At 32.8% G+C, this 25,317-nt stretch overlaps 3 protein-coding genes across 4 annotated transcripts; 2 read left to right on the top strand and 1 right to left on the bottom strand.

The window, feature by feature from the left end:
• Positions 1-7,417: 7,417 nt before the first annotated feature.
• On the top strand, positions 7,418-11,644 carry PDIL1-4 (PDI-like 1-4). Its single transcript, XM_011046056.1, has 12 exons — positions 7,418-8,082; positions 8,162-8,291; positions 8,711-8,876; positions 8,968-9,086; positions 9,188-9,268; positions 9,389-9,475; positions 9,573-9,647; positions 9,838-9,906; positions 10,036-10,116; positions 10,210-10,344; positions 11,050-11,106; positions 11,221-11,644. The coding sequence occupies exons 1-12, from the start codon at positions 7,505-7,507 to the stop codon at positions 11,386-11,388; spliced, it is 1,746 nt and encodes a 581-aa protein (XP_011044358.1). The 5' UTR covers positions 7,418-7,504; the 3' UTR covers positions 11,389-11,644.
• A 5,224-nt stretch (positions 11,645-16,868) lies between these two features.
• On the top strand, positions 16,869-17,627 carry LOC105139579 (classical arabinogalactan protein 1-like). The gene has a single exon (XM_011046057.1). It carries the CDS (start codon positions 16,964-16,966, stop codon positions 17,477-17,479), a length of 516 nt encoding a protein of 171 aa, XP_011044359.1. The 5' UTR covers positions 16,869-16,963; the 3' UTR covers positions 17,480-17,627.
• A 911-nt stretch (positions 17,628-18,538) lies between these two features.
• Positions 18,539-24,879, bottom strand: HDS (4-hydroxy-3-methylbut-2-enyl diphosphate synthase). 2 transcript variants are annotated; one of them, XM_011046059.1, is made up of 20 exons: positions 24,785-24,879; positions 24,479-24,692; positions 23,968-24,125; positions 23,433-23,539; positions 23,221-23,321; positions 23,064-23,140; positions 22,562-22,681; positions 22,233-22,463; positions 21,838-21,954; positions 21,660-21,734; positions 21,494-21,571; positions 21,317-21,376; positions 21,155-21,217; positions 20,931-21,075; positions 20,682-20,820; positions 20,202-20,279; positions 19,960-20,119; positions 19,762-19,860; positions 19,559-19,663; positions 18,539-18,837 (listed from the first exon to the last, which is right to left on the bottom strand). In XM_011046059.1, the coding sequence occupies exons 2-20, from the start codon at positions 24,684-24,686 to the stop codon at positions 18,736-18,738; spliced, it is 2,223 nt and encodes a 740-aa protein (XP_011044361.1). In that variant the 5' UTR covers positions 24,687-24,692; positions 24,785-24,879; the 3' UTR covers positions 18,539-18,735. The 2 variants fall into 2 exon arrangements, with proteins under 2 accessions (XP_011044361.1, XP_011044362.1); XM_011046060.1 differs by having other exon boundaries at positions 24,789-24,871.
• Positions 24,880-25,317: the final 438 nt, after the last annotated feature.

A 25,317-nucleotide genomic window follows, 5' to 3' on the forward strand; every position in this document is an offset into this window, starting at 1 on the left:
GTTGTATAACACTTGGTACAACAAATACTTGGCACTTTCATAGCCCATACTGTATGGTATAACCGATACTTGAGCTATGAAAGGAATTTGATTTGTTGTTAACATAAGTTATAATCATGAATGTCTGACGAGATTTACAAGTATTAGCATTAATCAATAAGATAACTAATGTAATCATGTTAACAATTTATAATTTGATTGGAACCTCCTTTGTGTGTGGTTTCCACTTGAATAATAAGAGTTTATACTATATTTGTTTGACATACCATTAGTGGATCTTCTAACCTTGACATTTATTATTATCATTGTTTAATCCTTACATTAATATTCCATCTCAAAGTTCTCATCATCATCTTCTTCTTCTCCTTCTTTTTCTTTATTATTATTATTATTATTATTATTATTGCTACTAATATTATTGTTGTTATTGTTGTTGTTTTTTATAATTGTTGTTTATAATTTGTACAATTAACCTCCATGTGGTTCGACCCCGGTCTTACCGGGTTATTTATTACTTCGACACTCCTGCACTTGGGAGAAGACATCAATATTTTGGTTGTGTCAGTATCTAGATTAATCAACTCATCTAATTATTAAGGCTATCATTAAATTAAATTATTAGTGCAAACGCTGTAGTTGTTTGGTGGTTAGGATTAGTTATACAGCGAAACTATTAACTAATCAACATCAGAAAAGATAGATATTTAGAGTATAAATTGACGTTTCTTTTCTATGATCAGTTCTGATTTTTGTAAATGGATGTTTACTTGCGACCAAGGTTTGTTCTCTTGATAATTTTCTGATTTTATTTAATTTTGCTTGATAGTTTTCTATTTTCTTTTGCTTTAGCCTAGATAATGTCCAAACCCCCCTTAAATTGCATATCATCTAGCATAAAAATCTGACTTGAACCTTCCCTGTGGGATTAACTCCTTGCTTGATCTATATTATCTTGTGTGTTGTGTTTTAAACTAGGGTAATTAATTTATACGATCGCAACATTGCAATAGTCCTCAATAAAATTAACTAAGCCTTTTAAAATTTTCATTGAATCCTTACCTATCCAAATTTGTATTTCTTTACCCTAAATAAAAATATTTTCACTAAATAGGCCCTTTTATCAATTAGAATTAAGGTGTCAATTTTGTCAATTTTATACATGTTAGTCCTCCGACTTTTCCACTTATATTTTAGATTATTTTTTTTTTATGGGGTCAAAATTGGGTGACAACAACTGTTATTAAAAAAATAACATTTTAAATAGTCCATTGTTTCTCTAAATTGAGTAATTAGGGTTGACTGAGGATTTCTGACACGATCAAAAGATTGATGTCTTCTCCTAAGTGTAGGAGTGTTGAAGTAATAGATAACACGGCGAGACCAGGGTTGAACTACATGGAGGTTAATTGTATAAATTATAGATAACAATAATATAACAACAACAACACAATAATAATAATAATAATAATAATAATAATAATAATAATAATAATAATAAAGAAGTTGATGAAAACTTTGAGATGGAAGATTAATGTAAGGATTAAATAATGATAACAATAAATGTCAAGGTTAGAGGATCCACTAATGGTATATCAAACAAGTATAGTATAAACTCTTATTATTCAATTAGAAACCACACACAAAGAAGGTTCCAATCAAATTATAAATTGTTAACATGATTACATTAGTTATCTTATTCAATTAATGCTAATACTTGTAAATCTTGTTAGGCATTTATGATTATAACTTATGTTAACAACAAATCAAGTTCCTTTCATAGCTCAGGTGTTGGTTATACCATATAGTATGGGCTATGAGAGTGCGAAGTATTTGTTATACTAAGTGTTATACAACATAAATCTAGATTAACCATTTAACAAGCAAAGTATTAAATTAACAAGCAAATTATAAAAGAGTGAACAAGATAACAAATATAAAACATGTTAGTATCAAACATTAAAGTCCATGTTAAGTTTACACTATACTTATTCTTACACCATTAGTATAACATTTTCACCTTGACATAATAAACTTAACTAAACATCATAAAAGAAAGAAAAATAAATAAACAAAATAAGAACATAAATAAGATAAAAGTTAACTAAGTAAAGAAAAGAAATGAAAGGCATAAACAAGATATTAATTAAAATAAAACTTAAGCATTACAAAAATACAAAGAGAGAAAGCAAAAGCATGATCTTGATATGGATACCAAGATGCCTAAATGCATGGAAAATGCCTCCTTTTATAGGCCAAAATTGGGAACTATTGATTTGATGACTAATTGATGATTAGGTAGCCAACTCTTAACTTGGTGACAATCCTTATCTTCTCTTATCTGCCCAAAACATCATTGATAACGTCAGAATTGGAACCACTTGAGAACATGAAAGTTGTAGGAAATTATATCAGTTTTCTAGGAAAAAAATAGAGGTCATTTGGACTTCTAGAACTCTAGATATGGGCCAAACACTAAACAGTATTCGGGCTGCAGGACAGATTCGAATTTCTTTGTTGTTGCTACAATTTGGACTTAAAAATAGCTTTTTTAAATCTTAGGCTCCATATGAAAATTGTAGGCCTATGCTTTACCTTTCCATCCATATAAAGTAGACCTACTACAGCTCCAGATATAACCCAATTACAAAATAGTATTCCAGTTTGGACTGTACCATCATCTCTTTTCTAAGTTTCGTCATCTCTTTGTCCTTTCAATTTTAGTTCTTAAACTCATCAATCAATCCTTTTATTTAGATGATAGGCCTGTATTGAAAATAAACATTTACCATAAATTAAAGATATCTTATATTATTAGATATGTTATTATAAAATATGCTTTAGTTAAGGAGTTATTGATACTTCAAGTGCAAAATGATGATATAAAACTTGATAAAAATGCACTTTTAAGTACCAATCAATTTTCTTTTCCTGCTTATCTCTGTGAACTAATACAAGTTGCTCACAATCATATATGATAGCTTCTAACTCAGCCAAAGAATATGAATCTTTAAAAAACTTGATATACCCAGCTAAACTCGAAGTCCTCGGCACATATTGAATTCCTCCAAATTAGTTAACTTATGAGGGTGAGTAAACAATATGACCAGATACCCAATCAATTAGACCCATGCCTTATCTCCATAACTCATAAGATAATATGAGTTATCTGCCCAATAGGTTTTCTATATGAAGTTACTCTAAAAGACAATCTGATATTTATCTAACCATGCTTTCTCATCTAAACTACTCAAATCTTCACTCACAACTAGCTTGAAAGGCCTCATGTTAAACCACTAGAAATTATTGAATACCTCTTTTAGGGTATCAAGGTGACTAATTATCCATATGAATAATAAAAGGATGCAACTCCGCATCACTCCTTTTCCATGTATCCTACAGTGATTTAGTGATAGCAAAGTTTTAGTCATGATAGTTGAAGTAGGGTTATTCCTAGTTTGTTCATGCTCAACAAAGGTATTGGCTACTTCAACACTGATGATCCTAATATCTTATAAAGGAAACAAGACTAACCTAAATATTGTAAAAATAATTGTCTAGTATCTCTCTTCTCCTAGCTTTCCCTTGTCTTTGTGTGCCTTTAGCTTTGTGTCAATAGGTTTCAACTTAAACCTCTGTTGGTTGTCCTATACTGATCAACTTGTTCTAAGTGTAGTAATTTGATGACTTTGGTAGTTGTATCCCTAAATCTTTGTCTAAAATACACCTTATAAGGGTCGTTAGGGAAGTTCAGGATCTAAGCATACTCTTTAATGGTGGGGGTCATGTCAATATACCTGAAAGTGAAACTTTTGTAACCTGGATCCTAGAAATGTAATAGTGGCTTCACTATATAAATTTGTACTAGAAGCCTTACTAGATATTCTATCAAACAGGGTCTTATCAATATAATCTAAGACTAATGCAAGCTTTTCCATATTATTCATAAAGCAATGTACTTTGGTTATGCACGATAATTCCCCAGCATTGGTTCTTAAGCAATCTTATCAACTACCTGCATCATCTTAGATTTTTTTCCTTACTTAGAAAAAGTCATGGAAGTCACGGTCTAAACTCAAATAAATTTTATAGAGGTAGACGCGCAAGAGAAAGCTTATTGTTATGGCATCTACTTAAAACCAGTGCCATCACTACTTAAATAAAAAAATAGTTTGGTTGTTCAATCAATGACAACCTCCATTTTAGTTTCAATTCTAAGCTAACGAGTGTAATATGGATAAATAAACAATAAACAATAACACTAGGATTCGACTAAACAAAGTGCCACAACATGAACAAGGAAAAGTGGAGATAGGGCAAGTAGGAAAACAAAAAAAGAAGAAAATAGAGGAGTGCATAAAAAAGCATGGGAAATGAAAATAATAGTGTCATGATTATTAGGAGAAGAGAAAAAAGAGAAAATGGGGGAAAACATGGGTTATATAAAGCCATGTAGAAAAGAGCAAAAAAAAAAAAAGTGGCATGTGGCTCTTGGGTATAGTGAAAAAGAAAAAAAAAAGCTTATATAATATGCAAATTCACAATATATTATGTCTGCATTGACGTTAAAAATATCTCTTGTTTTAGTTTTTTTTTTTATTAATATAGGGTGAGAGAGAGAGGAAAAAAAAACCCATTAATTTTAATAATCTAGTTACAAAAAAGGTTGCGAACTCATTGAGTAGCAATTCATGAAGAAAATAATCAACCCATTTAGCAACAACTAACATACAAATAAATATAAACACCAATTAAGAAGCAATAAATACAATAGAGAAATAAAAATTCAATGAAAAAAATGACAACAATATTAAAAAAAAAAAAGAACTCAAAGTAATAGTCTTATTAGTTCAATGAAAAAAAATAGAGCACCAACTCACAAATCAAGAAAGCAATATCTATTATAACTTGTCTAACCAATGGCTCTACTTAAACAAATTCAATCCACATCACTTAATACAAAAAACAATATTAATAAAAAGAAAGACTAAACAATAAAACATAAACCAATCATGAAATCCAAGCAAAACATTTCAAGTAAAAAAAAGCAAATTGCTTTCAATACACTTGTCAAACAACTATGATACATAATTTAAAGTAAACAAATTAATTTGTTTCATATCCCAAACTCACTAGAACTATATGGTTCCAATCATCAATAATGGTGATAGAAACATAATATGCCTTTTTTAAAATTGAAAAAAAATTGCTAAACAACTTAACATCAACCAAGCATCAAACTCATCCAACAAAAATAAAGGCTAATTTCTTTCAAAATCTTTATTAGACACCCAGTGTCCAAGGCATAAAAAGACATAAATGTAATCATTTGACTCACAATATAGAATAGTTTCAATCCTAAAAATAGTAATAAATATTATATAAATCTTCCTTAAACCAAACAACATAAAAGAAACCTAACAAAAACTCGTACATGACCAAAGATGTATGGAAATTATAGTAGCTCTTTCAATAATAATAATAAAAAAACCAGATGCTCATATAATCTATAAAATGATATCTAGACTAAGAAAAGGATGATGTAATGATCTTATTGAACTCCATGATGACTTGCTCATCTCTTAGCTTCTTCTTATTTCTCCATGGACACAATCTAATAATTTATTATATTAACTAATGTTCAAGTCATATTATACTTTTTTTAGCAACATAACAAACCCATAATTATCCAAATTTAAAAGGCATATCTAATATGTATCAAAGCTTTTAGTTAAATCAATTTCTAATAAACTAAACCTCAATTCTTAAATTCAATCACAAACCCTAAAAATTCCATAAAAAAACATAAGTAACCGAACATATCCAAAAAATTCATAAAACAACAAAATTCAAGAAATCCAAATAGCTAGACATATCTAAATAAGCTAAAAAGCAAAAAATGAAAATAAACAAAACCAATAAAAAACTTCAAAACTACATAAAAAAGAAGGAAATATTAATTGTAATGATGGTGATGTTGTTGTGTGGAGCCTTGATTAAGAAATGATGCACCATTAACTTCTTTTCATTAATGGTTATCATTAGTTTTTATGTTGTCTTATTTATTTACTTCTTTTTTAAAAGTTTTTTTTTCAGCATTTCAAGTTTTTTTTTTTAGCTTCTACTCTTTTATGTACAAAGAAAAGAAGAGAAGTGGGGTTTATTGTAGGTGTTGCTTAGGGTTGAATTAAGTGAAGTCATGGCTTCTTCATTGTAAAAAAGTAATGAAAAAGAAAAAAATAAAAGGAGAAAAGGAAGATAAGGACATAGAAATGGAGAAAAGCATAGCTATAATATACCAATGTTTTTTCTTCATTTTTGTAATATTTTATATAATTAAAAGATATAAATGTCTTTTATATTATCTAAACAAAACAAAAAACTAAGAGAAAAAACAAAAAAGTTTATGCAATAATGTTTTAAATTCTTTGATTCTAAAATGCATTTAAATAATTTTATTATACTGTAAAAAAAAATTATTATAAAGCTCCAAATATATTTTTTTTTTGCTTAAAAAGTTATTTTAATAATCTAATTATTTAAAGAAAATGCCAAGAGACCTTTATAGCATAATGAATTTGTAAATGAGAGATGCGTTCATATGAAAAGACTATATTACCCTAAATTCTAGTTACCACCAAGTTTTTCCAATATGGTATAGCTTTAAACTTTAAAAAAAAAAACTCAAATCATTTCTATATAATCTTACACTCTTTTAACAAATCGAAAAAGTTTCAAAATACACACAAAGTATTTATTACTGTTACCAAATAACTCCTTATATTTTTCATGTATTTTAGAACCAAGATGCTTATTATCGAGACCAATAATAAAAAGCTTGTAACTAGCCTGTGAACACTTTAGAGTAATGGTCTTCTAAATTGAAAACATTGAAAAAGAAAAGAAAGTCACCAGACGATAAAAGAACGTACAGGCGAGGATATGATGAAAGAATGATTTTATTTCTCTGGCCTGCCTGTGTTTTTTTCTGCCTAGCCTAGGATAGAAAGCGTGATCGAGTTGGGTAACGGAAGGATATCTCCTCCCTCCCTCCCTCGTTCTTCTTGCTCTTGCTCTTGCCCATGCCCACTCACATCACATGCGCCTCCATACCATATTGATCTGTAACTGTAGTAATAACACCAGAGATGCCGCACGAAATAGGAAATGCACTTTGGCTAAAATAAATATCAAGACGACGTCGTCCAGGACCTGGTTCTGTGCTGCCTTGAAAAGCGCCTTTAGAATTACGTTTCATGAAAATTTAATTTTTTTTTAAATGATTTTTTTAATATTTTAAATTGTTTTAATATATTTATGTAAAAAGATAATTTTTGAAAAATAAAAAAAAAATATTTTCATATATTTTTAAATAAAAAAACATTTCCACACCTACAGACACTCCAATTTAACGTTGACTTTTTTTACTTTTCTTTCTATAAACCCCGGCACTACGCTCGCTACCGCTATCAGATCTCTCTCACTCTACTGGATCTAAAAAAACACAATGTCGACTCGCTTCATTGTTCTCCTCTCTCTCACCGTCCTCCTTCTCTTCTCTCAGCTCTCTCCCTCTGTCTCTAAACTCCAAAACGCTGCCGCCGAAGATGACGATGAGGATCTTAGTTTCCTCGAAGAAGAAACCGACGCCGTTCCTCAGGGCCACGGCCACGAACACGAACACGACCACTACCCCGATCCGGACCAATTCGACGAAGAATTCGACAACGAAGATGACCTCGACAACTACTCTGATCTCGATGATTCCGAATTGGATTCTTACAAGGAGCCTGAGATTGACGACAAGGACGTCGTCGTTTTGAAGGAAGGTAATTTTAGTGATTTTGTGACTAAGAATAAGTTTGTGATGGTGGAATTCTACGCGCCGTGGTGTGGTCACTGCCAGTCGTTGGCTCCCGAGTATGCGGCTGCTGCTACGGAGTTGAAAGCGGAAGGAGTGATGTTGGCTAAAGTGGATGCAACGGAAGAGAATGAGTTGGCTCAGGAATATGATATTCAAGGCTTTCCTACTGTTTATTTCTTTGTTGATGGAGTACACAAACCTTATCCTGGCCCAAGAACCAAGTAAGTGTCTGTGGTTTTTTTTCTTTTTTCTTTTTTATATAAATTTACGATTGATGTAATCGGATGCAATGTGATGTAGAGAAGGAATTGTAACATGGATCAAGAAGAAAATAGGACCTGGTATTTACAATATAACAACAGTAGATGATGCTGAACGTTTCTTGACTTCTGAAACTAAACTTGTCCTGGGCTTCCTCAACTCTTTGGTGGTACGCTTTGCTGCTTTCACTATTTTCCGGTTTGGTTTGGTTTGGTTTCACAACAATGCATCCTGGTTTTGTTTCATGTCTTTCGACCTATGATCTGCGTTACAATTTGAAATTAATCGCTTCAGTGTCAAGTAGCAATTTCCTTTCTCACTGTGGATCATTTAGGCAATTTATGCTCCGAATTTTGTATCATATTCAAAGGTACAGATCTGCTGTGTAGAACATGTGTTAGCTTAATTTTATTTTTTTAGCAGAAATAGTTCTGACCATGAATATCAAATTTAGAAATGGAAAAGAGCACAACTCATGAGCTGATTCTTGAATGGTTTTTCTCATCTTGAGATTATCGTAGTTGTTAGAACATTATGTGCATTTGTTCTATAATTGATTCTGTGCTAGTTAACTTCATAAAAAAACAGGGTCCTGAAAGTGAGGAACTTGCTGCTGCTTCAAGACTTGAAGATGAGGTCAGCTTCTACCAAACTGTGAATCCTGATGTGGCAAAGCTTTTCCACCTTGACCCACAAGCTAAACGCCCAGCTTTAGTCATGCTTAAGAAAGAGGCTGAGAAACTGAGTGTTTTTGGTTGGTTCTTCCCTACTCCCATTTTTGTTGGAACTCTTAAAATTAATCTTTTAATAGGCATTGCTCTTATATATAGTTTCTTATTCTGCAGATGGTAATTTTTCCAAGTCTGAGATAGCTGAATTCGTATTTGCCAACAAACTGCCATTGGTGACCATTTTTACTAGGGAAAATGCCCCTTTGATTTTTGAGAGTACAATTAAGAAGCAGGTTTGGATACACATTGCTCTGTTTTGGACTTCTGAGTGCAATTATGCTGTTTCTAAAAGTGTACTAATCAGAACAATGGTCCCATATTTTCTTATTCTCAGCTTTTGCTGTTTGCAATTTCAAATGATTCAGAAAAGGTTGTCCCAATTTTTCAAGAGGCAGCCAGATTATTCAAGGGAAAGGTAACTTGAATTCAATAATCAGTAACCTTCATTTTAATACCTTTTGCTGCTGATAATAGACATGCAACTATTTTATAGACAACTTTGTGGGATATAACTGTAGTATATCATGGACTGCAGCTTATCTTTGTATACGTGGAAATGGACAATGAAGATGTTGGGAAACCTGTTTCAGAATATTTTGGTATCAGTGGAACTGCCCCCAAAGTAATTTTTCTTCTCAGTACGAATTTATGGTACTGATTGTTGGTGATTTCATATGTTTGGTGCAATTGAAGTTTTTGTTGTATCAATCTCTGTCTAGGTTCTTGCATACACAGGAAATGATGATGCTAAAAAATTTGTACTTGATGGGGATGTTACCTTGGACAACATTAAGGTGGGAACTTTCTCCTTATGGTCTCCAATTTATAATCAGCTTTAACTGTGGTTGGGTAATGGTTTTTCTTCTTCTTCATGCATCCATTTGTTCGTTCATGGGTTGCTTTTCCTGCTATTTTGATGAGTTCAATGAACAGGTATGCCAATGCCAAAATCTGTAACATTTTGATCTTTTTGTCTTCTCTCAGGCTTTTGGAGAAGATTTCATTGAAGACAAGCTCAAGCCTTTCTTCAAGTCAGATCCAGTTCCCGAATCAGTGAGTTGCTAAGTTTTGTTTTCTCAGCTAGTTTATTTATTTAATCATTCTTTTATTTGAGAAGAACTAATTGATTTATTTTATTTTGTCTTATTATCTGACATTTTTTATGGTGTTTGATTGTTATAGAATGATGGGGATGTAAAGATAGTGGTTGGGGATAACTTCGATGAAATTGTTTTGGATGAGTCAAAGGATGTTCTTCTTGAGGTATTGTTGCAACTGATAAATGCATGAACATACCCATTCTCTTTTGGGTTCTTTTTACTTGTGCGCTTTCTAAATGTTTATTTGGTTTACTAGATCTATGCACCATGGTGTGGGCATTGCCAATCTTTGGAGCCAACATACAACAAACTTGCCGCACATTTGAGGGGCATTGAGTCTATTGTTATAGCCAAGATGGATGGAACAACAAATGAGCATCCCAGGGCAAAGGTACTTGTATTTCAATTTGATCTATGGCGTAGGATTTGAAAATGCCAAGAACTTGTTTTGCCGTTGTTTTTTTTAATATAGCAGTTTGTCGTTTTTAGAACTTGGATTTATAATAGATGAGTGTCCTTTGTGAGTAAAATAATGTGGGGATAAACTTCTATGGAGGATTAAATTCAGACTGGATACCCATGGTTTCCTACTTATAATTGCCCAATGCCTAGCTATGTACCTTGAATGCCACTTGCAACCCCTAGTTTTTACCCGGAGAAGTCAAACTCAGTTGAAGACAGGTGAATGAAGTTGTTTGACCAGAAACTAGAAAACATGGTTGGTTGGGTTTGCTTTACAGACCGACTTTTACAGGAGAGAGGCTTGAACTAAGACCTCTACTGTTCCAAAGCTGTTTGTGGTGGAGCATGTTTAAATTTCATATATTTTAAATATAATCAATTTACTTAATTTGTTTTTTCCTGGTTCAATCTCTGAATCTTTGATCATCTCCATTTTCCAAATCAATGACTTGGCAATTCTGAAAACATTGACTTCTATATAGAGTGGAAGGTGGACTGTTCAGTACTTTTCCTTTCCAATTCAATGCACAATAAAAAAAAAAAAAATTAATGGTGTTGGAGTGCAAAATCTCAAAGCGAAAAGTAAGAGGAAGTTTTTAGTGAAATTCTACTAACTTATTTTTTCTTCATGCAGTCTGATGGGTTTCCCACGCTCCTCTTCTTTCCTGCTGGAAACAAGAGCTTTGATCCAGTAAGTTGCTGTTACAAATTTGACATTGTGTTTTCAATATGGCTTCTGCCCATTATAGCATTTAAATTTGGAGTATGTTTTTGTGATATGTTTTGGATAATTGGTGTTGGGCAGATCACTGTGGACACTGATCGGACCGTGGTTGCATTTTATAAGTTCATCAAGAAACACGCATCGATTCCATTCAAGCTCCAAAAGCCAGCTTCAACATCAAAAGCAGAAAGTTCAGATGCCAAAGATGGCATTGAGAGCAGCACGAGAGAAGTGAAGGATGAATTGTGAGGATCTTATGTGCTTCGCTAATTTATGTATCTTGTAAGGTTAAGGCAATAGCTTCAGCAGAAAATACAGCGAGTAGTGTAAGAAATGTCCAAAGGAGAAAATCTATTGCGACCACCAACCTACGACACCCCATCCTCAGTGAAACTGACTGGGAAAAAATTGAATTATGTATTATCGTTCTGAATTTTGCCTCGTTTTCTGAAGGTTTTCTGGAAGAGTTCAATAAATCTGGGCGTCTCTTCCCTGGTTCCTGTTATGTGAACTTGCTGAGGAAATGAATTTCCCAGATCTGTCAGGGTTCCTCTTCTTCTAGTCATACCACGCGCATTGGTTCTGGCGGTGGGCTCCACATGAGTGGAAATTGTATTTCAAAGTTTTTAATTCTTAGGCAAGCAATGCAAATAAATAATACGTGGCCGAGTTTCCTGGAGGGTCGGAAACAAAGACGGCCCTCCTGCTCGGTAAACCGCACAAGTCCCCATCGCAAGAATGGTAATGAATGCGACCCTTTTGCTCCACCTCCCCCTGATTTGAAATGTTTGAATCCATCACCCTACACCTTTTTTCCATGGTTACCAGACTCCGCCTGATGGGTTGGTCTGTGTCATGACAGGGTTTAAGGTAGGTAAAAGTTAGGCTTACAATTGGCTGGTGAATTTTGCCTAAATTTAGGTCTTGGCAAGGTGCAAGGCAGGTAAAAGCTAGGCTTGCGATTGACCTGCTGAGTTTTGCCTAACTTGCCGGGTCAACGTGTGACCTGATAAAACTTGGAACAGATGAATATTAATATATATATTCTATACTTATGAAAAAAAAAAAATATTTTTTCAATATAAAATAAAAATATTTTTGATTTAAATATTTCAACTTGAAAAAAAATATTTTTTTAACTTTGAGAAAAAAAAACTTTTTGAAATAATTATTTAAACTTTATTATTTATAATATGTATAATATATATATATATATATATATATATATTGTTTTTTAACTTTTTCATATAGGATATTAAAATTTTAAATACTTTGTGAACCAGAACTAGTTTCTTAGTCGGGTTAACCTCAAGGTAGGATTTGATAGGTATGCTTTTTTCTGCCTTCAACCTGTGAATGATTTTCTTTACTTGATGGTTGTCCACTGTATGCATGACTCGATTTAAATTTAATTAGATAGGTGGCTACGTCACATGTCGACCTAGTTTTTTTTAATGTAAAAAAAATATCAAGGTGGTGTAAATATTTTTTTTAAAAAATAAAAAAATATTATTCTAGTCATTAACTCGAATGAGTTTAATAAACTTGACTAATTTAATAATATGATGATTAAATAAGATGTTGACAACAAATAAAGTGAGAAGGAAAATCAACAATGATTCAATGCAAAACATGAATGCTTGTCAATATTATGAAAATATATCCTTACAATATTCCTAAAATATCTCAATAATCTTATCTATTAACAAAGTAAAAATTAAATGAGATTAGAATAATTACATAGAAAAATAATTGAATCTCGATTCCCAACAAATAAAATTATAAATAACTAAATTAAAAAGTGAATAATTTTAAAAAAAACAAAGAAGAAATTAACTTGTATATATCCGAGCCAACAAAAAAGTGAATTCTTAGGGAAAAAACAAACTTTTAAAGGAACCAGACATAAACTATTTTTATCATCCAACATGAGTGAGAATCAAACAAAATTTATAACTTAGTCATGGAACTAAGATAACCCATGAAAAGCAAACTGAATAAACTGCTGGAGCTCAATTCTCAAACCAAAATAATACTGAAGGGCAGAATTGAAAAGAAAATAAAAATCAATGAAAAAAAAAAGGTTTGGGACAACCCTAGTGAATCTGCTGAATTCATGATCCAAGACATGATACTAGGATAAATTCATAAAAAGAAAAGTTAAAAAATAACAAATATCAATTTTCAACGAACCCAATGATTACGAATAAAATTTTTAAAAAATATTTTTTATTGACTAAAGTCAACCTGGTTTAATCTTCAAGACTTGTAATATAGATCATAAGATCGGATATTACAATATAAAAAGTAAACCAAAACAAAATGTCAAATTCTCAACTAACCAAAATAATTAGTGAAAAATTGAAAAAAAGAATTCAACAAAAAAAAAGTAGATTTAAAAAGAATGAAAATTAAATTTGACACAAAAATAAAAATAATAATTAAAAGAATAAGGATCAAATTTGATATATAAAATAAAATCATAAGGGATGGAATAGAAAAATAATTTCAATTAAAAAAGGATAAAAAAATAAAAATAATAATTAAAAGAATAAGGATCAAATTTGATATAAAAATCAAATGTCAAGTGATGAAATTGAAAATAAAAACTAATTCAACAAAAGATTCAAAACTAAATACATTACAATAAAAAAATAAGGACTTAATTTGATTCAACAAATAAAGAACCAGGTTTCTTTATATTTTTACAATGACCATTGTGTTTTTCTAGGAGGGGAGAGAGGAAAGAGGGAGGGAAAAGAAAAGGCACAACCAGAGCTCAATCGCTTATCTTTTGATGGCACGCGCCTCACCACCATGATAGGAGTGATGATGTGCTTCAAATGCTGCTTTGAAAGGTGATGTTCAAAGTTCTTACTATGGTGCCAACCAATTTTTTATTTTAATTATATTCTATACATATTAAAAGATTTAATTACCCCTAACCCACATAAAATTAACAAGAAAAACCAAGAGAAAATAATAAAAGTACCTTCACATCCAAAGCTAAAAAGTTTAATTTTGAGGGGCATATAAATCATTACACTATACAGAAGAAATCAAAAAACTAAAAATATCCCTTAATTAAAGTAATTTTTTTTTAATGGTAATCTAGTAATAACACTATGTAACAAAGATGTAAAAATATTGATTAACTCCATTCATTTTTATAATAACTAAAAAGTCAAGCTAAATGATTTTGTCCTTGAAAGGGAAGATGATTTCATTATATGAATTCACAATGAAATGTGAGTGTGTACATGGTGAAAGACTTAATAGGTTTTTTTTTTTAAAAAAAAAAACTACATCATTAGCTTACACTACATTATATTATGATTTAGATTATTTTTTTTAAATATATAAAAAAAATCTAGACATTATTAATGTTTTTCCTAGTAGAAAAAACTTTTTAACCATGTTAGAATTGACTTAATATAACTTACTTGTCTTCATGAATCTAAAGGCTAAAGTATTTGTTTGTATTAAGGCCAAGTTATATGTGTGATTTAAGGGTTTTAGGATCAAATATCTTCATTATTTTTAATCTCTACTTCCAACCCTTTCAAAAAAATGACTAAGACTTGTTTTTCATTAATCTCAGTCTTATTCCACCATACATCAAAATTCTAGATATACATTTCCAACCCTCCAATGTGCTTCAAATCCATCAACTCTTATAAATGATCCTTCTGTCCCACATACCTATAAACATGTTTATAGCTTCTACATACTCTTTCCAACTTACTTTTTGGTCCCTTAAACTTATTATAATGTTTTTATACTAGTAAAAAGCAATACCATCTAGATAATAGGATGTTATTTTAAGCTCTTCAATATATTAGGTATATTTATGCAGCTATTTGTACAGCTATTCATGCACATCTTCACCCCAAAATACTGCAAAGAAGTTTTTGGGTTTATGTACCTTAAAGCAAGGATTCTTTCTTCATTCATAAGACGAGCTCTAGAATGCGATCCCTCCTAGATGCAAGTTTGTTTGTCTTTGCCTTGGCTGGAGCTACCTTAAACTGGAAAAAACTTTTGTAAAGTGAACTTTATCTGTTGTGCCATAGTACTTACCATGTTCCTCTGTCTTTAATATGAGCTTCTTGACTTTCAATGGTATGATCCAACATATGACTTTATACTTTTAGTAGGTCCATCAATTGCTCATACTTTTGACCAGTCATACTTCTTAATTACTTCAATGAAATCCTCCAGTCATTTAAAATCAATTGCACAAATATCATGTGTCATGTTTAAGGTAAGTGTAAGGTCTCTTCTGATACCACTTCTTACAAGAGGTTACAAGTTCTAATGTAGAAGAATGGAGGAGGAGACAAAGATGAAGAACACAAAGGGATTTGCCCGAATCCAGTTTCCTTTAATTTCTCGTTAGTGTTTTTCCAAGAGTAATTAACTTTGTCTTTTATTTTCCTTCTAGAACATGCTAAACGATGCGTAGCACGACTACTGGAAGACGTGTGTTGCATCGAGTGCTTAGCAAAACGATGAGCATCAATCTTAATGAAACGGTGCGTTGAAACTTGTAGCGATAATTTCGGATTTGAATTTAAATAACCACCAGCCCACTTCTCCTTGCACGTGACAGAGTGCGGCATAATCCAAGGGGTCAACTTGCCATTTACTTAATTTTAACTACACTTGCGATAAACTTAAAGTGGGAGTCCATTACATGATTGCCAAATAAAAGAAAAACAAAATGGAAGATTTGTCTACAAGCAAGGCATAAAATAAAAAAAATGGAAGATTTGTCTACAAGCAAGGCAATGCCCCCACCTTCTGCTTTATGTCATGGTGTTTGAATGTATAGTTTTAATTTTTTATTTAAAAATATATTAAATAATATTTTTTAAAAACATTTATTTTTTATATAAATACATCAAAATGATCTAACAATATTTATTTAAATTAAAAAATAAAAAAATAAATTATTTTAAAAATATAAAAACAAACCCATATAATCTATTCATGTGTTCATGTTAAGAGCTTGCAGTTTCATATTTAGTATAAGTATTTTCTTCAGCATAGAATTATCTTATCTTAGAGACAAGAAGGCAACGAAGAGAAAAATTACAAAAATATAAATAAAATTATATGGTGTTTATGGGATACTTGTAGAGAAAAGAAATAGACATAATATATATATTAAAAAATAAGTTTATAATAGAGTGAATTCTTATTACTTTTTGTTGATTGTGATTATAATTTTTTTTTTATTTTTTTTAAATTTCCATCCTAGAAATAAAGAAGATACAACCACAAGATAGCGTTAGCTGGCTTTTAAATAAATAAATAAAAACTAAACTTTATAAAAATCGTACCAAAAAGAAATCGCATCCCGCATTTACCGTGATATCCTAAAAGTAATTATCCTTAATAATCATATTTTATTATCTTATTAATCAATTTACTTAGATCTTAAACACAATTCCGTTAGTTAGCATCAATCTCATTGTCGGTTAATTATTGCCGTGTATTATATTATATTTCATCCCTCTAATCTCCAGACTCTCCTACCGCCATCCTTCCTCCTGCTTAGTAAGAAATAAGAACAATGGTGATCGCGACAATGGAGGGTGAAATTAGAAAAACTAAAAGAACAAGGATGAAATTATTATAATATTAAGAGTAGAGGTACGAAGTATTCGATCACTTCCACACACTTCCCCCACGCGATTAAAAAAAAAATCACGTCTGTTATTTAAACTTCCTTCCCCCTCCTGATCTACTGCTGCACTCACCAAACTTGCTCAACTCTCTCTCTCTCTCTCTCTGGCCATTTCCTAGTTCAGATTCAAATATGGGTAGCAGCACTGGATTGGTGCTTGTTTTAGCCTTGTTTTTATTGCAAATCTCCTCCTTCTCCGCGGAAACACCTGAACAGTCACCGTCTCCATCTCCATCTCCATCTACCGAAGAATCCGCCGCCCCCGCCAATTCACCATTTCTATCCCCTCCCCTGCCATCTCCTTCACCAGAAATTGGATCTCCGTCAGATTCGCCACTGGCATCCCCGCCAGCACCACCGCCTTCAGATCTGGTTCCGTCCGTTGTTCCAGGCTCAGCACCTGCATCGGCGCCGGCGGAAGGGAGCGAGATCAATCACAGCAACAATGTGGAAGCAGGAAGTGGGGGTGAAGAGAGTGAGGGTGAAGGAGAATCGAAGGGAATGAGTGGAGGGAAGAAGGCGGGGATAGTAGTGGGAGTGATAGTGGCGGCGTGTATGGTTGGATTGGGAGGATTGGTTTATAAGAAGAGACAAGATAACATTCGAAGGTCTGCTTATGGTTATGCTGCTAGAAGAGAGATTCTCTGAATCTGAATTATTATTTTTATATTCTTAAATTTAATTCTTTTAGCTCATTATGATTATGATTTCTGTATATTGAGGAGGTTACCGATTCTATTTTTTTCAACCTTTCTTTTTAGCAATGAATATTAATGTTCTATTATTATTATTATTATTATTATTATATTTTTATGATTTTTATTACTTTCATGATTTACACATTTTTTTGGGCTTTCTTTTCATATTTTATCGCAAAATAGGGGTAAGCCCGAAGTCTAGTTATAGGATTTAGGATTCTAGCGTAAAAATAATAAAAAATAATAATACATTGCAAAAAAAAATATTTTAAAAAATACCACAATTTAAAAAGTTATATATCATAGAAGTCATTTACATCTATATAAAATTACAAGAAACAAGATTAGAGAGAAAAAATTCTAGAGTCGCACGAGATAAATTTAATTATATTTAAAAAAAATTACAATAAATTATTAATATCATTAAAAAAATTAGGTTTTCTTTTTAGTTTATTGTAAAATAGGGGTAAACCTAAAGTATAATTATAGGATTTCAAATTCTAGTATAAAAAGAAAAAAAAATTAATGACATAAAAATATATTTTAAAAAATACTACAAGTTAAAAAGTTATATCGTCGGAGTTAATTTACAATCATATATAATTACATAAACAAAAAAAAAAAATTATAGTTGCATGAGATAAATTTAATAATATTCAAAAAATTACAATAATGTTACTTATATCGTTAAATAAAAACCCTCATTCAAATAAATATGATAATATTAAAAGTTATTAATAATAATATTTTTTATTAAATTAAACGAATCCAAGCTGAAAAATAAAATTAAACAAATTGATAATACATATCTTAACGTGCCACAATCCTAATAGCTAAAAACACTACCAAATTCTTAAGTTCCCCACGATTTTCAACAATAGAAAACATTAATTTTTTTTATGTAAAATATTAAAGATAAATATCATAAATTATTTATTTCTATGAAGGAATTATTCCCTATTCTCAACAAGTGAATGGACATGATTTTATTTTTTATTTAAAAAAAAAAGGGCTGAAAATGAGTAACTGCTATATATAATTGAGGAATCATGGAATTGTTGGTGTGTACAAATAGAGGATGAGATACATCATATAATAAATTGCATGGAAACTTGTTTTCCTTTCCTCATGGGGACACAGCATCAGGATAACAATGATGAGATTGCCTTCTTTGTTCATTCCTATCTGTCGACTGAAGCCATCAGTTTACTCTTCTGCAGGAGGGTCTACCCAGCGGCCATTATCTTTAATAAGCTGGATCAATGCATCGGTGGCATGCTCCATTTCAATTCCACGCTTTACCACCGTCTGAGACCATCAATGCCATCCATCATTCAACATCAAGAACAAACCTCGTACCACATTTTTAACCCTAATCTACTATCATGCATGCCAGCCAACTGCATTCTCGAATGAGGCATAATTCCTTTATCTATCTGAGAGCATGCTACTAATGATTCATCATGGCAAGTATACAATGGCAAAGTGATAGCTGTTTAAGCCGTGAAGAGTCGGCGAAATCTATGCCAAACAGCATCAGTATCATGCACAGAAACCTTTCTAGTTGTTAACAAGACATTCTGGGCAACAAAATGTTTGCAACAACACTAGAACTGCCAAGCATGGCCTAACAAACGCAATAAGCAAATAGACTTCAAAAGTTGAAAAAAAACACGTGTCAGCTAAAGAGAAGCTGGTGTTTCAGGTTTGCCGAGGGCAGGGGTTCTATGCAGTACTGAAGTCTACGTTATTGTTTGTTGAATTCATATATTTTAAACAATCTTGAGAGCATCCAGCCTAGAAAGGTTAAGCTAGTCAATGGACAGGCCAACACACTTATTAGAACAGAACGAACTCAGCAGGAAGATGGCAAACTTTAGAGCATCCTGCAGAAGTTTAGGCTAGTAGTTTCAAAGATCCATAAACTAAATGATATCATGCTCACCTTCAGATTTTAATGATTTAAGTTACTCATCAGCATAGATTGATAAATGCCCATATGAATTTCAAAGCAGGATAGCATTATTACCTTCCCAACATAAAGGTCAATCTTTCCAGGAGCACCACCGACATACCCAAAATCTGCATCAGCCATCTCCCCAGGGCCATTCACAATGCAACCCATGATCGCAATCTAAGAAAGAAACATAAGAAGACAAATTACTTATTTTATAGGAAAATAAGGCTAATCAACATAAATCAAATGATAATTCAAAGGTATTGGTTGTTCACCGAGACACCAGGCAAGTGTGATGTCTTTTCTCGTATTTGTGCACTTATCTCTTGAAGATCAAACAAAGTTCTTCCACATGATGGGCATGAGACATATTCCTGATGAGATTAAAGCAAATCAATTAATTAATAAGACCTTAATCTCTAAGCAAGTCAACTCATTCATTTGTTTTTTTTTTTTTTTGGAAACCTTCATACCGTCTTTGTATTTCTCATTCTGCAACCTTGTAATAAGTTGAAAGATGTATTTCTGAGAAAATCAAAATCCTGGTCTGGGGCTTCTACTAGGACACCATCTCCTAGACCATCTACTAAAAGAGCTCCAGCATTTGTGCCAGCACCAATGACCAGTTCATCCCTGCAAAGAGAAGAAAATAGTATAAGCTAAAACAAATCATGCATGCATCGCATTCAATGAATATTGTAAGCTTCATGATTACCTGTGGATCCCTTTTGGAAACTGAAGATGGTGAATCACGGGGACATTCAAAGCATTTTCTGCAAGATACTCAAATAACCTGCAGCCAAGATAGAGATTGAAATGTGTCAGGACTAGGGACTGTTCACAAGATGGTTAAAAATCCTGTTGCAATTAGAAAATAAAACACACAAATATATTAAAAAACAAATGAACAATGGAGAGAATTGAAAATAGAGATGAATCATGTTTATCATGTTGAGTCACTAGGTACACCCTAGGCATTAGTTTGGGTCTATTCAGCAATATAATTAACACTGCTGATATAAATGACCAACAGGCAAGTAGTTGAAGGTTGAAGCAATCAACAACAAAATGGTTTAAGAAAGAAGGCTTCTCTCAGGCAAACATTTTCTGAATGTAGATATACTTATGGCTTGGTATTAACTTGCTGCTTCAGTTAATGACCATATTATAAAATTCAAGTGAAAAGCAGTATTACCTTCTTGCTGAATGCACTCTGCCAATCTTGTCTTCTGAAAAGGGTAGATCATGAAGAAGCATCGTGGCATCAATGTGTTTAAGAATTTCCAGTTCTTCATAGGGCTCATCACCACGCAAAGACACAACCAAGCGTGTACCTGAGAGGTAAAGCTCAAAAGTTTTCAATAAAATTCAGCACAGAAAATAGAATGGATGAAAACAATGAGCATAAGAAACCAACAATGTGACAATTGCGGAAAAGTGGTACCTTCTGGCAAAAGCTTGTATGCTCCAGTTGACAACTCCTTAAGGTTGACAAGAACCATGGCATTGGGTAATGGCTTCGTTAGCTGCTCTGATAAAGGTGCTATTACCCCCATACTAACTTCTATCAGCCTTTTGAGCGCTAGCCGCTAGTCATGATACAGTATAAATATCAAGTTATTCTGACTGTCTAGTAAATTCATCTAATTCTAAAGTTAGGGTTCTTACAGCATCGTTGTCATCCACCGGTGGGAGCTCTCTCAATAAGATTGAATCAACTGTTGCCAAATCCTAAACAGAAATATTTGCGCCAATAAAAACAATTATGGATTCAGAAATCATCTTCAAGACACTTCTCTTTCGATGCAATAGAATTAGGTCAGAACATACCTTAAAAGGCATCCCAACAACAAGCTTTGCGGCAAGTGACTTGTAGAGAAGTTCAGGTGCCTGGAAAGAGAAAATTTTCAATAAAATCCTTCAGATGCTTCCCTCCAAATTAATAAAGTAAAATTTGGGGAGAATAGTGAAAAGAGATATAAGGTAAGAGCACTGCTAAGTGGTTACTTTCAACTGATCTAGAGAAACTGACATGAGCACAGAGCCATCACGGTGCAGGACGCCTCTATAATCCACCTCCTCACCCTGTAATTACATGAATAATCAGCTCTAAAATCACGATCAAAGAAATAGCTAACAAATGCTAAAATTTCCATAGAAATTGAAGGACAACCTCCTTTTGCAGTGGCAATTGACCAGATCGGCGCTGGAAATCAAAGTAATGTCTGTGCTTTTCCTCAAATGGTGCCTGGTTGAAAAGATTCCTCCAAAAGTCAACTAATAAGATTTCATACGGACAAATTTACAGAGCATAATTGTGTTAATTTGCTAAAGTGCACCATAGAACCTACCACTCCTTGCTGAATTTTGGCTGCTCTCATACCAAGATCAGCTAACTTTCTGCAAGGATCTATCTCCTCTTCTGGTGGTTCTGTAAGTGAAACCCTGATTGTATCACCCAATCCATCCTGCACATTCAACAGAGTTCCTGACTTCTACAGCGATCACACCACACATAATGCCTTCCTAGTGATATGATATTTAACCATAAGGAAATCAATTTTGATGAAGTGCAAGCACATTCACAACATAAATTTCCATCTTAAAATAACCTACAAACTGATACATTTTAAGAAAAATGCAAATGAGTGTTTGAAAGCTGAGAAATTTATCAGAAAAACATATCATTAGGATTATAAAGGATCTTCCATTTTGTAGAAATAGTAGTTTTGTGTTGTAAGGGTACCAGAAGAAGAGTCCCAATGCCAATTGCAGATTTCATCCGCCCATCTTCACCTTCTCCAGCTTCAGTGACGCCCAAGTGCAATGGATAATCCCAGCCTTGAACATACATTTCTGCTACAAGTAGACGGTATGCCTGGACCATGACAACTGGGTTGCTTGCTTTCATTGAAAAGACAAAATTATGAAAGTCTAACTTCCGACATATCCTAGCAAACTCAAATGCAGATTCAACCTGTTCGATACAAGCCATTCAGTATGATGATACTGTGTCTAGAAGTACAACAGATGGAAGAAAAGTGCTAAACGTTATGGGAGCAAATAATTTTTCACCATTCCCCTAGGAGAATCTCCATAGTAGCTCATTATACGATCTGAAAGACTGCCATGGTTTGTCCCAATACGCATTGCCCTTCCATATTTCTTACATTTCTCAACCAATGGAGTAAAAACCTGGCACAGTAAAAAATAGAACACCAAACCTCAGGTAAAGGTAACCATATACATATTTATATTCAAATGCTTAAAATTGACAATCCTGTCTTTACAGCTTAGAGTTTATGATTTGGTCAAAGTAGAACTTTCAGCAGAGACAGATAGAGCTAACAAAACTTATATCATTTCCACTTTGTTGACCACTTCACTTTGACATACTTGCCACACAACACTTGTTTATCATACTCTTCATGCCTAGACCTGGACCCATGTCGGCCATTTTGCCATGATATATAAATCAGCGGGTAAAATAGGTTAATTTGGCAAGGATCATCTACAGATTCATACTTCTTATTCAAAACTTTTTAGGGTGATCATTTTGATAAAGGAATGGTCTGACCTTCTCAATATGCTCAAGTTCTTTCTGATAGTCATCATCTGTGTACTCCAGCTTCTCAAACTGAGCTCGCCTATCAGCTGCAATGAACCATCTCAGTGAATTCAGATAGCTGCATTCATTACCAAAAGAAAAATGGAAGAAGGGCCTTGTGGCTTACCAAAATTTCCTGGGTTGACACGAATCTTGTCAAAGCATTCAGATACTCGCAACGCAACAGATGGAGCAAAATGAATATCCGCAACCAGAGGAATATTGTAACTGAATGTATACAACAGTTAGTGAAAAGTTTAATACACATATAAAACATGGATGGAAGGTTCCTTATGGTCTATCAGATCTTCTATGTATTTGGAAAAGAAAAAAACTCACTTTTTCTGCACGAGAGAGTTTTTTATTTCAAAACATGCATCAGCTTCTCTCTTCCCTTGAACTGTTAGCCTAACTATATCTGCTCCTTTGTCTGCTATTATCATCACCTACCCAAATTAACAGCACTTAATTTAGTGAAACTGCAGGGAAAAAAGAAAGCAATCCCAACAGACATGCTCTATCAACTTGAAGATCGAGGTCTTTCATCAAAATGAATTGTACTGAGAGATCAATTGGTAACTATTTTCAACAGAGAACCAGATTTGTTTAATACCAGATCCAATCATCATATCATTTTCAAGATGGGTCTATACAAATGACTATAGTTATTTGTTTACTGAACTATGGGTTTACGAGAGACTTTTTCCTTCATCTTCTTTATTAGTTTTTAAAAAAGTACCAGAAAAGAAGAGAATCACAAGCCAGTCTTTTAAACAGAAGTCGAAATTGGAAGAGTTGCCATGGTTGGTATCCCTTGCTAAGCTGGAAGATCAATAAAACACCAATGGTTCAATTAGAAAGAGCTGAAAAGAACCTGTTCAACTGTCGCAGCAACATCCTTAGTGTCAGTTGTAGTCATAGTTTGAATCCGTATAGGATGTTCGCTGCCAAGAGGGACATTTCCCACCATTACAGTACGTGTTTTCCTCCTGACAGTCTTGTTAATGGATTCACAGTACTTTTGTCTTGGGACTGCATTCAAATAAACAGCAAGCATCAGAGATGAAAATTCATATCCGACATGAAGAACCTAAGATTGCTTTATTATTCCCAAAAAGAAGGCGAAGAAAAACATTAAATTTTCGCCCAATTAAAGTTTAGGGTTATATCTACTAACACCCCGAATACATAAAAATCTGGTCTTTATATATTTTCTGTGCATATATATCTTGTAGCACTAATCATATTCGATTAACAATAACATTAAAAACGAGCATATATGCCTCAACTCATCATTTCTGATCCTATAAGCAATCAAACTAATAAAAAGAACCCAGATTAAAATATAGGAATCATACAGTACATGTGATGGTTTGTTTTAGTACCTAATAGAGAGCTCCCTTCTGATGCTGGTTGAAGCTCAACAATATCAGGACCAGTATTGGAGTTTCGAATCATTGAAATCTTTTTTCTATCGGATTTAATCCTCTTTATATCACAAATTCTCACAAAATCCATGCTTTTTCCAAACCCTAAGCCTGATTCCTTCATCTGTAGCCCCGAAAACGATGCCGGCACTGCCCCAGTAGCCATTTCCACCTGATCATAAAACAACACAAGTCTATCATATGAGAAAAAAAAAACATTCCCTTTTTTTCTTCTGTTTTTTGTTGCCAAACAACTCTCACAACTTACGAGTTTCAAATGGTCAACGTTTCTTTTATCTTCTTTTCCTTTTAGCAACTTAAAAACTAACTGAAGAAGACAAGGAATTATATTATGTTTCCAATATCATTTGTATTTTATCTATTTTTCATTTTTTGTGGATGTTTTATTTCCTTTTTTAGAATGATTTTTCTTGGATTTTGGACCAGATTTCATTCATTCATTCATTCATCCATGTGTTAAGCACTCATGTATAGAACATGAACGATTTAATGGGATTTTTTTGGTCCGTGAATTATTAAAGTCGTGGAGTATTGAAACATTTACTATCAATTTTGTCATTAAATTATCATGTTTTAGACAAATATTGCCCCCTTACTGTTCAAATTAAAAAAAAACAAACGTGTTTTAATTAAGACATGATAGCACAGATTAAGAGATTGGTAGGGTATTTTTCAAGTGCACGAACCAGCCAGGTAAAGAATCTTTCTGAGATCGTTTCACAATATTCCCTGTGGCAGCATCACGTCCGACCACCTAACCCGTGTATTACAGGCGC

Source organism: Populus euphratica, unplaced genomic scaffold (genome assembly GCF_000495115.2).
Source record: "Populus euphratica unplaced genomic scaffold, PopEup_1.0 scaffold94.1, whole genome shotgun sequence".
Lineage (NCBI taxonomy): Eukaryota > Viridiplantae > Streptophyta > Magnoliopsida > Malpighiales > Salicaceae > Populus > Populus euphratica.

What these genes read in the sequence shown, in the direction of transcription:
- HDS (XM_011046059.1), bottom strand. Translation starts at nt 24,686, where the DNA reads ATGGCTACTGGGGCAGTGCCGGCATCGTTTTCGGGGCTACAGATGAAG. An exon ending in GAGATTCTCCTAGGGGAATG is followed by an intron (nt 22,464 to 22,561) that starts GTGAAAAATTAT and finishes TGTATCGAACAG; the next exon opens with GTTGAATCTGCATTTGAGTT. An exon ending in CGGTGGATGACAACGATGCT is followed by an intron (nt 21,076 to 21,154) that starts GTAAGAACCCTA and finishes TATCATGACTAG; the next exon opens with CGGCTAGCGCTCAAAAGGCT.
- PDIL1-4 (XM_011046056.1), top strand. Translation starts at nt 7,505, where the DNA reads ATGTCGACTCGCTTCATTGTTCTCCTCTCTCTCACCGTCCTCCTTCTC. An exon ending in CAAAGGATGTTCTTCTTGAG is followed by an intron (nt 10,117 to 10,209) that starts GTATTGTTGCAA and finishes TTGGTTTACTAG; the next exon opens with ATCTATGCACCATGGTGTGG. An exon ending in ATGAGCATCCCAGGGCAAAG is followed by an intron (nt 10,345 to 11,049) that starts GTACTTGTATTT and finishes TTCTTCATGCAG; the next exon opens with TCTGATGGGTTTCCCACGCT.
- LOC105139579 (XM_011046057.1), top strand. Translation starts at nt 16,964, where the DNA reads ATGGGTAGCAGCACTGGATTGGTGCTTGTTTTAGCCTTGTTTTTATTG.